Source organism: Bombina bombina, chromosome 7 (assembly GCF_027579735.1).
Source record: "Bombina bombina isolate aBomBom1 chromosome 7, aBomBom1.pri, whole genome shotgun sequence".
In the NCBI taxonomy this organism is placed as follows: Eukaryota; Metazoa; Chordata; class Amphibia; order Anura; family Bombinatoridae; genus Bombina; species Bombina bombina.
In genome coordinates this window covers 412044327-412057243 of record NC_069505.1, presented here as the reverse complement: position 1 = coordinate 412057243, position 12917 = coordinate 412044327, and the positions used below count along the sequence as shown (strand labels likewise).

Here is a 12917-nt window from a genome sequence, read left to right as displayed (position 1 = left end):
ACTAAATGTAAACTTTGAAGGACACAAACGTTAAACTAAGCAGGGCTGTATGTAACAAAGTACCAGTTTCCAACTATGCTGGAGAGCCACAGTCCAGTCATTTTGAATAATGTGTCTGGGTTTCAGGTGGTCTGAAACCCAGACACATGATTTGAAACCTGGAGGTGTCAACCCTACTGGGACAGAATGAACAACTGGGTGGGACACTGGGACAGCGCCTCCAAACCGGGACAATCCCAGTAAAAGTGGGACTTCTGGTAAGCCTATATATACATATATATTTGTGTTACTATGCGTATATACATATATATTTATGTGTTACTATGTGTATATACATATATATTTATGTGTTACTATGTGTATATACATATATATTTATGTGTTACTATGTGTATATACATATATATTTATGTGTTAGTATGTGTATATACATATATATTTATGTGTTACTATGTGTATATACATATATATTTATGTGTTAATATGTGTATATACATATATATTTATGTGTTAATATGTGTATATACATATATATTTATGTGTTAGTATGTGTATATACCTATATATTTATGTGTTAATATGCTTATATACATATATATTTGTGTTACTATGCGTATATACATATATATTTATGTGTTACTATGTGTATATACATATATATTTATGTGTTACTATGTGTATATACATATATATTTATGTGTTACTATGTGTATATACATATATATTTATGTGTTACTATGTGTATATACATATATATTTATGTGTTAGTATGTGTATATACCTATATATTTATGTGTTAATATGCTTATATACTGTTACGGTACCAACTGTGTACCAAGGGTTAACCCCAGATGAACAATGTCCTGCATAGACAATCAGCAATTCACAACCCAGCCAGTTTCAGGTTTAAAACAGAATGACAACTTTATTTGAAGGCAGCACACAGATTTATACAGGTTTTTGACCCCCCCTCAGATGGGGGTTGAAAGAATGTTGTACATTAGATAAAAGGGAGAAGCGCCCTTGACATGATACAATAGGATTATATTACTTAAACACTTCAACCACAAGACACTCTTGACTCTTCTTATCACTTTCTCTCTGGAGGTGATCAAACAATAGAATGCTAAGCATTAATTAGATTGTAGCTGGAGCCAGCCACTTGTGGTTAGAAAATAAAGTTAACACTTTCAGTCCTGACTGAAGGGTCTGTCACATAGCTCCCCCCTTGTGGAACACTCCGGCAGACCCGGCTTGACCCTTTTGCGGGTCAACCTGGGGATGACCGGACTAAGGGGTGGTAGGCATGTCAGTTTGCTGGGACAATCCATCTGTATTCCCGTTATGAGAGAGAATCCCTGTCTGTATAAATAAGGGTTCAACCTCTTCAGTGCCCCGACTAGGGCTAAACAGTCCTTCAAAATATCATCGGCTTCTTTACGTGGTTTTTGTACCTGCTCTTTATAGGTATCCACAATCCCTTCATACTGACATAGGGTGCCCTTGAGTTGCTGCACCTCCCTATGAGCCAGCGTCAGCTTCTCCTCCAGTGTCACTAAGTTTGTCCTTAATGTTTCATGTTCCACTCTCAAGCTGGTGTTTTCTGCAGTCTGTCGGTGCAGCTTGTCTAGCAGAGATTCCTGTTCTAAACGTGCTTTTTCCTCTGCACTCCTCTTCTCTCCCGCTAGCACTGTTACATGATTATTTAACGTGACCATTTTATCCTCTACGTGACTCTTCTCCTTCATCAGCGCATTGTAACGTGACTCCCACATATCAATAGCGGATAGAGATTTACTGAGCTCAGCGTCCTGGGGCTTAGCAGCAGGGGGGTCAGTCTCTGCTGCACGGATCTGAGCACGGGTAGTCACAGGGTTAACATCAGCGGGACCCATGGGAGCATAGGCAGAAACAAGGGGGACCAAGGTATTTCCAAGGAGAACATCAGCTGGTAAATCCTTCATGACCCCCACATTCACAGGTCTAGCGCCCCCTCCCCAATCCAAATGCACCCTGGCAACAGGCAGGCGGAACACAGTGCCCCCTGCTACCCTCACAGCCACAGTGTCTCCTGTGTGCTGTTTCTCAGACACCAAGTTCTTTCGAAGCAAGGTCATGGTAGCACCAGTATCCCGTAGACCACTGACCTCCTTCCCATTCACTTTAACCAGTTGCCGGTTATTCCGGTGGGCAGCTTGCACAAGGTCTGCCTCATGTAGGATGCCCCAGCATTCTTGCGCCTCTATGTAGCGGGCCGCAGACTGAGGATTACGTGGGATTCCGCTAGCGGGTCTTCTCCAGGACTGTGCTTGGTTCGCTGCGTTTAGGGGACACTCTGGTCTTTTGTGCCCTAGTTGCTTACATCCAAAGCACCGAATAGGTTGTGAGTAGCCCCGCGAATTGAACCAGGCTCTCTGAGGGTAGTTCGTGGCCCGAGACCGTGTGGTATAGCGGTGCGCTGGGGGTTGGTAACTGGCAGGTGCTGGGGTGACTGGGGGTCTGTACTCCACTCTGGCAGGGGGCTTAGTGGTAGCAGTGTCCAGTTTGCGGGCATCCGTATACTCATCTGCCAAGCGAGCCGCTTCATGCAGGGTGGAGGGTTTACGGTCCCGAACCCACTCTCGAACTCCTGCGGGTAACTTGTCGAAGCAATGTTCCAACAGGAATAGCTGCAGCACCTCTTCCCCAGATACGGCTTGGCACCCCGCTATCCAGTGAGCTGCTGTGCGGTGCACCTTACATGCCCACTCAAGGTAGGAATCTCCAGCTACTTTAACAGTGTCTCTGAACCGCCTCCGGTATGCCTCCGGTGTAACCGCATACCTGGAGAGCAGAGCCTCTTTTACAGTATTATAATCCCCGACTTCCTCATCTGGAATGGCCCGAAAAGCCTCACTGGCCCGGCCGGATAATTTTCCGGATAATATCGTGACCCAGTCCTCTGCGGGTACCTTGTGTAGTGCACATTGTCTCTCAAAATCCGCAAGGTACCCATCAATCTCTCCTTCTGTTTCCAGGAAGTTTTTAAAAGCTGCAAAATTTACTTTTCTCTTTTCCACTGGGTTTGCTGCAGCGCCGCTTTGGCGAAGTAGGTTGGCTTCCACAGCTGCTATGACCCGGTCGATAATTTCCGCAGATGGGTTGGGGCCATAATGTGCCAGTCTTATTTTGACAGCCCGGTCAAAACTTGCTTCTTCGGGGGTTCTGTCTGATATGCTGAGCCCATTGGTTCCTTCTGTCCCTGGTACTCTTTCCATCTTAGTCAGTATTGTAATAATCCCCCTCTTCCTGAGGTTACTGGCTTGTGTAGTTGCTCTTCTGGGCGATAAGGTTCATTCCGTCGCTTGCCACCAATGTTACGGTACCAACTGTGTACCAAGGGTTAACCCCAGATGAACAATGTCCTGCATAGACAATCAGCAATTCACAACCCAGCCAGTTTCAGGTTTAAAACAGAATGACAACTTTATTTGAAGGCAGCACACAGATTTATACAGGTTTTTGACCCCCCCTCAGATGGGGGTTGAAAGAATGTTGTACATTAGATAAAAGGGAGAAGCGCCCTTGACATGATACAATAGGATTATATTACTTAAACACTTCAACCACAAGACACTCTTGACTCTTCTTATCACTTTCTCTCTGGAGGTGATCAAACAATAGAATGCTAAGCATTAATTAGATTGTAGCTGGAGCCAGCCACTTGTGGTTAGAAAATAAAGTTAACACTTTCAGTCCTGACTGAAGGGTCTGTCACATATACATATATATTTATGTGTTAGTATGTGTATATACATATATATTTATGTGTTAATATGCTTATATACATATATATTTATGTGTTAGTATGTGTATATACATATATATTTATGTGTTAATATGTGTATATACATATATATTTATGTGTTACTATGTGTATATACATATATATTTATGTGTTACTATGTGTATATACATATATATTTATGTGTTACTATGCTTATATACATATATATTTATGTGTTACTATGTGTATATACATATATATTTATGTGTTACTATGTGTATATACATATATATTTATGTGTTAGTATGTGTATATACATATATATTTATGTGTTACTATGTGTATATACATATATATTTATGTGTTACTATGTGTATATACATATATTTTTACACTTTGCCACCCATCGCTGCAAGACTTACCCCCTTCGCTGCATTAGGTTCTCATGCTGTGTCTCACAGCATGATTGATTAATTTGTAATTACTCATTTTTAATAATTATTTTATTATAACCTACACTGATTTGTTTGTTTAATTTTTAAGAAAGTATTATGATTGGTTAATATAATTTATAAGAAAGCATTATGATTGGTAAGTTTAATTTATGAGAAAGCATTATGATTGGTTAGTCTAATTTATAAGAAAGCATTATGATTGGTTAGTCTTATTTATAAGAAAGCATTATGATTGGTTAGTCTAATTTATAAGAAAGCATTATGATTGGTTAGTTTAATTTATAAGAAAGCATTATGATTGGTTAGTCTAATTTATAATAATGCATTCTGGTTGGTTAGTCAAATTTATTCTCAACTGCATTATAATTAATGAAACCGCATCTTTTAACTGTTCACTGCCCTGTGATTAATATTATATATATTAATATCATTACTCTCTATGTTGTTTTATAAAATCTTCCCATGAAATTTCCTTTTAAAGTATCTCCTTTAATAACCTGTAAATATAAAATAGCTTTATTTATAATGATGGTTAGTTGTGTTAAGCTCCTTATTCCTCTTTAATGGAAACAAACATGTCCATAAATAATTGATTAAAAGTAGACAAATTTGATTTTTTTAATTAAATTTAGAATGTTATTGGAATGTTGTATTTTAATGGTTTTATGGAGGAGGGACTAGGAGTGATGTTGCCTGGTAACGAGCATGTGAGGTATTACTACAAGCGCACACTATAGAAAGTCAGTGGTTTTATGCCTCTTTGTTAGCTGATTAGAAGCCATAATACTGCTGGTACAGAGGACCCTTCCAGGAGGGAGAATAAAAGGTACATTTTGCATATAACTAAGCAAGTCTGAAACTGATTTAAAGTGGCAATACATAGGGCTAGATTACAAGTGAGGCGCAAATGTGTCCCTTTACCAGCGAATGTTAAATAACCAGCCATTACAAGTGGCTAGTTAATGCTACCGCAAGCTCACTTTTATACTAGAAATCATTAACCAGAGGTCAGACACCCCTGGTTAAAGGGACACTAAATCCACATTTTTTTCTTTAGTGATTCAGATAGAGCAGCAATTTTAAACAACTTGCTAATTTACTCCTATTATCAAATTTTCTTCGTTCTCTTGCTATCTTTATTTAAAAAGCAGGAATATAACGCTTAGGAGCCGGCCCATTTTTGGTTCAGCACCTGGTCGCTTGCTGATTGGTGGCTAAATGTAGCACTACCCAGGGTGCTGAACCACAAAATGGCCCGACTCCTAAGCTTTGATTCCTGCTTTTCAAATAAAGATAGCAAAAGAACGAAGAAAAAATGATTATAGAAGTAAATTAGAAAGTTGCTTAAAATTGCTGCTCTATCTGAATCATGAAAGAAAAAAATTTGGGTTTTGTATCCCTTTAATAAGCTCTCATTTGATGTGGGGGACACATCATTTATGCTTAGAGTAGCTAGAGATTTAACAGCAGGAAAGCCTGCTAACTATACATTCAGAAAGATTCCTTTGTACAGCCAGCTGGTTTGCTGCTAGAATACCAGCCTGCTTCTATAGGCACAATAGAGTGCCTTCACGTTTGTGAGTACCCTGTATCTTGTCTCGCTTGGTTATTGTGGTCCTCATTGATCTACACATGTGGCGCCTCTGTTTCTGTTTTTGTTACAGTTATCCATCATAGAAGTTACATCATCCCTGGGGGTGAAGACCGAGAGCTGCCTGTTCATCATACGGATTTTTGGGACATTTTTGGGACTTATCTATTGCCAAATTGGTTACGACTAGTGCTATGTTTGCATATATATATTTTAACATCTTTACATTATGTATATTGTGTTATGAGATGCACACTTATTTTTTGTTAATACCTATCATTGCCTTTTAGCGCCTCCTATAGGAGATCTGTGGTAATAAGTATCTCAGGCATTCATGTATTTACATTCAGAAAGATAGCTGAAGTGAGGGAGATTTACAGTGTATTTCCAAAACGGATCTTGTCTTTGCAACAAGGCTCTTGACAACTTCAAGAGCGTTTATGAATCTGGCTTCTTGACTGGTTAGACTGTATTGTAGCGTCATTTTCACTTTATTCTTCTGCGGTTTTTATTTATTTTTCACTTTTAATTAACCCTTATCATTGCCGTTTTGAGTATAACAATTCAATTTAACATTATGTGGACATTTCAAACATACAAAAAAATGTTTATATGTTCCTGACCATACTAAATACATATTTGTATATTTCATATTATACCTTGTATGGGATTGTTTTTGGGCGTTCTAGCCCTTTAATACATGTAAACCGTAATGTTATTTTGTTTGTGCATTTCTTATTGGCATGTACATGGTTAATGAATAACTATTTAAAAGTAGGTGAGGAAGATGTTAGCATATCACTAATGAAGTGACTGTTGGCACGAAACGCGTAGTACCAGATTTATTGTTGTATCTGGTGGATGCTTTCACTATTTACCAATAAAAGTATTTATGTTTTAAACAACTATTTCATTTTCTACTAAAGCATTGTGGTTGGCTATACAGATTTATTACAAACACTTTGGATGGTCTGTAAATGTTTTGCTTGTTCTGGCTGTTGTCTTCTCTGCCGTGTGTTACTAAGACTGTACTATTCATCGGATATGAACACTCACTGTATTGCCAGAATAGGACTTTTCAACCTTTTGAATCAGTTCATTGCTGAGAAACGTCCCCTCAGCATCCAGGAGACTTATGTTCCGAGTCTCATTAATGGTGACTTCAATCTGTAGAATGAGTAAAAAGAAAAAATCTATTAAAATATGCAGTGTCATGTTAATGGCATTGCAGAGCTATTAGAGAATGCCACACAAATACATATGAAGTGACAAGGAGATGACTTTAAGGGACATGAAACCCAACATTTTTCTTTCATGATTTATGTAGAACATACAATTTGAAACAATTTTTTTTTTAATCAAATTTGTTTAATTCTCTTGAATCCGTTGAAGGAGCAGCAATCCACTACTGGTTTCTAACTGAACACATGTGTAAGCCAATGACAATCTGTTTATATATGCAGCCACCAATCAGCAGCTAGGTTCTTTGCTGCTCCTGAGCTTACCTAGATACAACTTTCACCAAAGGATAACAAGAGAAGGAAGCAAATAAAATAATAGAAGTTCATTGGAAAGTTGTTTAAAATTATATGCTCTGTCTAAATCATGAATGTCTAATTATGACTTTACTGTCCCTTTAAAGCAACTTTAAAATAATGACCTGCTAACTTTTTTTTATTTAGCTATCATCAAATCAGTTGAATCATCGTCTGTATTAAAATAGCAAACAGGAATACTTCTCTTATTTCACTTTTGGTGATAAATTATTATTATTATTCTTTATTTATAAAGCGCCAACAGATTCCGCAGCGCTGCCCATGGGTACAAGGATAACAGTACAATAGAGAAACAATACAATAAGACAAAATTTTACAGATAAATACAGGAGGAATTGAGGGCCCTATTCCCATGGGAACTTACAATCTAGATGAGTAGGAGGATGGGAAACAGGAGGTGAGGACTGCAACGGTGAGAATGATATTAGTGAGGAGATAGAGGGCAGCTGTTAGGTATGAAGCTCATTTGTTAATGAGTCGGGTGATAAGCTTCCCTGAACAAAAAGGTCTTCAGGAGCACAACTTTGACTTTGTATTTACCTTTGCAGGAGTTAAACACATAGCAAAAAGCAGAAATAATTTTTTGTAGTACTCAAAAATATTATGGGCTAGATTACAAGTGGCACGCTAAAGTAAGCGCGGGTCGTGACCGCGCTAACTTGAGTGAGTATTACAAGTTGAAAGTAAACAGAGTGCTTGAGCAAAAACAAAATTTGCAATTGTCTGGTTAGCACGAGTGAAGACCTAGAGGCCTATCTATCAATCTCCATATGGAGCTTGATGCCCCGTGTTTCTGGCGAGCATTTAGGCTCGCCAGAAACAGCAGTTATGAAGCAGCTGTCTAAAGACCGCTTCTCCATAACCTGTCCGGCTGCTCTGAGCAGGCAGACAGACATCGCCACAAATCAACCCGATAGAGTACGATCTGGTTGATTGACACCCCCTGCTGGCAGCTGATTAGCTGCGAATCTGCAGGGGGCGGCATTGCACCAGCAGCTCACAAGAGCTGCTGGTGCAATGCTGAATACAGAGAGCGTATTGTTCTCCGCATTCAGCGAGGTCTGTCGGACCTGATCCGCACTGTCGGATCAAGTCCGACAGACCGTTATTAAATAGGCCTCCTAGCGTAATTTAAATAAAGTGTTACACTCATATCTATATAGTTTCCGCTAAAAAATATTCACATAAATATCAAGAGCATTGAACATATGAAAAACGTTTTACAGTAAAATATTCATAACTACCTTTGGGTTTAGCGTTGTAGGTCCAATGTGGTGTCGGGTTAGCATGCAAGCGATAAGTGTTAGTTTTGTTTTTAAACGCCCTCCATTGAATTCTATGGGGAGAAGTTAAAGGGACACTGAACCCAAATTTTATCTTTCGTGATTCAGATAGAGCATGCAATTTTAAGCAACTTTCTAATTTACTCCTATTATCAATTTTTCTTCGTTCTCTTGCTCTCTTTATTTGAAAAAGAAGGCATCTAAGCTATTTTTTTGTTTGAGAACTCTGGACAGCACTTTTTTATTGGTGGATGAATTTATCCACCAATCAGCAAGGACAACCCAGGTTGTTCACTAAAAATGGGCCGGCATCTAAACTTACATTCTTGCATTTCAAATAAAGATACCAAGAGAATGAAGAAAATTTGATAATAGGAGTAAATTAGAAAGTTGCTTAAAATGTCATGCTCTAATGATTACGGATGGAATTGGTCCTTAGGGATATTAGAGAACTGGCTGGTATTAGTCAAAAATTGACTTATGTCAGTTACTCCTTGCTACACGATCCTGATCTCCAAGACAGGTACAATTAATATTGATAGAATCTGCCTTAAATGGTCAGTATTATTGAATCAAGAACTGGATTCTAAAATACCTCATACCTCAATTCAAGAAGTTAGTCGAGCAACCCTTCCCGCTACTTGGAGGGAGTCGCATGTGAAATTACTATACACGTCTTACTTTACCCCAGAAAAGGGATTTAAATGTGGAACCATGAACTTTAGTATTTGCCCTAAATGTTCCCTCCCACAGGCAAACTTTTTGCACATAATATGGACCTGCCCAAAAATTAGAAATATGTGGCTCAAAGTTCAATTTTGGCTCTGTAATATTCTTACTGATCCCTCTATAAGTCTGTCAGCAAAGAATGTAGTTTTTCTTTTAAATTCGGAAAATAAGCAACTTAATATCAAATTTATTAATCTTGTCATATTGGCTGTTAGATATCTTATCTTAAAAAAATGGAAAATGTGGGCAGTTCCTAGTATCCCGGAAATTAAAAACTGTTTAAACAAACAACGTATCCTTGAACAACTTGATATTAGTACCGATAATGAGGAAGATATTATCAGGTTCTTTCTCAAATGGTCATCGTTTATAAAAGCACTTCCACCTCCTGAAATGGAATATTTAATATATAATTTTCGAAATTCCGACCTGGTTCTATTAGGATTGCGGTAAATACTTCCCTCCCCTTCGCCCCCCCTTTTTATTTGTTGTTGTTGTTGTTGTTGTTGGTTTTGTTTTTGTCTTGGTTCTGTCTTGTTTTGTTTTGTATTTCTCCAACATAGGTGTGTCCGGTCCACGGCGTCATCCTTACTTGTGGGATATTCTCTTCCCCAACAGGAAATTGCAAAGAGCCCAGCAAAGCTGGTCACATGATCCCCCCTAGGCTCCGCCTTCCCCAGTCATTCTCTTTGCCGTTGCACAGGCAACATCTCCACGGAGATGGTTAAGAGTTTTTTGGTGTTTAAATGTAGTTTTATTCTTCAATCAAGAGTTTGTTATTTTAAAATAGTGCTGGTATGTACTATTTACTCTGAAACAGAAAAGAGATGAAGATTTCTGTTTGTAAGAGGAAGATGATTTTAGCAACCGTTACTAAAATCGATGGCTGTTTCCACACAGGACTGTTGAGATGAAGTAACTTCAGTTGGGGGGAACAGTGTGCAGACTTTAGCTGCTTGAGGTATGACACATTTCTAACAAGACTTGGTAATGCTGGAAGCTGTCATTTTCCCTATGGGATCCGGTAAGCCATTTTATTAACAAGAATTAAGGGCTTCACAAGGGCTTTAAAGACTGGTAGACATTTTTCTGGGCTAAAACGATTATTTTATAAGCATGGTTAATGGTTTATAGCTTTGAGGAGTTATTTTAATCTTGGGAATTTGTTTAAAAAAACGGCAGGCACTGTATTGGACACCTTTTTCACTGGGGGCCTTCTCTAATCATAGGCAGAGCCTCATTTTCGCGCCACTAATGCGCAGTTGTTTTTGGGAAGCAAGGCATGCAGATGCATGTGTGAGGAGCTCAGATACACTGAAAAAGCTTGCTGAAGGCGTCATTTGGTATCGTATTCCCCTCTGGGCTTGGTTGGGTCTCAGCAAAGCAGATACCAGGGACTGTATAGGGGTTAAATATAAAAACGGCTCCGGTTCCGTTATTTTAAGAGTTAAAGCTTTCAAATTTGGTGTGCAATACTTTTAAGGCTTTAAGACACTGTGGTGAAATTTTGGTGAATTTTGAACAATTCCTTCATACTTTTTCGCATATTCAGTAATAAAGTGTGTTCAGTTTAAAATTTAAAGTGACAGTAACGGTTTTATTTTAAAACGTTTTTTGTACTTTGTTATCAAGTTTATGCCTGTTTAACATGTCTGAACTATCAGATAGACTATGTTCTGTATGTGAGGAAGCCAAGGTTCCTTCTCATTTAAATAGATGTGATGCATGTGACAAACAATTTAGAGAAAATGATGCCCAAGATGATTCCTCAAGTGAGGGGAGTAAGCATGGTACTGCATCATCCCCTTCTGTGTCTACACCAGTCTTGCCCACACAAGAGGCCCCTAGTACATCTAGTGCGCCAATTCTTCTTACTATGCAACAATTAACGGCTGTAATGGATAATTCTATTAAAAACATTTTAGCCAAAATGCCCACTTATCAGCGAAAGCGCGACTGCTCTGTTTTAGATACTGAAGAGCATGAGGGCGCTGATGATAATGGTTCTGACATGCCCTTACACCAGTCTGAAGGGGCCAGGGAGGTTTTGTCTGAAGGAGAAATTTCAGATTCAGGAAAAATTTCTCAACAAGCTGAACCTGATGTTATTACATTCAAATTTAAATTGGAACATCTCCGCGCTCTGCTTAAGGAGGTGTTATCTACTCTGGATGATTGTGACAATTTGGTCATTCCAGAGAAATTATGTAAGATGGACAAGTTCCTAGAGGTCCCGGTGCCCCCCGAAGCTTTTCCTATACCCAAGCGGGTGGCGGACATTGTAAACAAAGAATGGGAAAGGCCCGGCATACCTTTTGTCCCTCCCCCTATATTTAAGAAATTGTTTCCTATAGTCGACCCCAGAAAGGACTTATGGCAGACAGTCCCTAAGGTCGAGGGGGCAGTCTCTACTCTAAACAAACGCACTACTATCCCTATAGAAGATAGTTGTGCTTTCAAAGATCCTATGGATAAAAAGTTAGAAGGTTTGCTTAAAAAGATGTTTGTTCAGCAAGGTTACCTTCTACAGCCAATTTCATGCATTGTTCCTGTCACTACAGCAGAGTGTTTCTGGTTCGATGAACTAGAAAAGTCGCTAGATAAAGATACTTCTTATGAGGAGATTATGGACAGAATCCACGCTCTTAAATTGGCTAACTCTTTTACTTTAGACGCTACCTTGCAATTAGCTAGATTAGCGGCGAAAAATTCAGGGTTTGCTATTGTGGCGCGCAGAGCGCTTTGGCTAAAGTCTTGGTCAGCGGATGCGTCATCCAAGAACAAATTGCTTAACATTCCTTTCAAGGGGAAAACGCTGTTTGGCCCTGACTTGAAAGAGATTATTTCAGATATCACTGGGGGAAAGGGCCACGCCCTTCCTCAGGATAGGTCTTTCAAGGCTAAAAATAAACCTAATTTTCGTCCCTTTCGCAGAAACGGACCAGCCTCAAGTTCTACATCCTCTAAGCAAGAGGGTAATACGTCTCAAACCAAGCCAGCCTGGAGGCCAATGCAAGGCTGGAACAAAGGTAAGCAGGCCAAGAAACCTGCCACTGCTACCAAAACAGCATGAGATGTTGGCCCCCGATCCGGGACCGGATCTGGTGGGGGGCAGACTTTCTCTCTTCGCTCAGGCGTGGGCAAGAGATGTTCTGGATCCTTGGGCCCTAGAAATAGTCTCCCAAGGTTATCTTCTGGAATTCAAGGAGCTACCCCCAAGGGGAAGGTTCCACAGGTCTCAATTGTCTTCAGACCACATAAAAAGACAGGCATTCTTACATTGTGTAGAAGACCTGTTAAAAATGGGAGTGATTCATCCTGTTCCATTAAGAGAACAAGGGATGGGATTCTACTCCAATCTGTTCATAGTTCCCAAAAAAGAGGGAACATTCAGACCAATTTTGGATCTCAAGATCCTAAACAAATTTCTCAGGGTTCCATCATTCAAAATGGAAACCATTCGGACAATTCTTCCTACCATCCAGGAAGGTCAATTCATGACCACGGTGGATTTAAAGGATGCGTATCTACATATTC

The 12917-nt window shown here is 39.3% G+C and overlaps 1 protein-coding gene across 2 annotated transcripts in view; it reads right to left on the bottom strand.

Moving 5' to 3' along the window:
• Positions 1 to 12917, bottom strand: part of LOC128666545 (inter-alpha-trypsin inhibitor heavy chain H3) — a 218486-nt gene that overhangs the window by 179142 nt on the left and 26427 nt on the right. For both annotated transcript variants that reach the window (XM_053721209.1, XM_053721210.1), the window contains exon 6: positions 6869 to 6979. In XM_053721209.1, coding sequence (XP_053577184.1) covers positions 6869 to 6979 — 111 coding nt within the window. The remainder of the gene's footprint in view (positions 1 to 6868; positions 6980 to 12917) is intronic.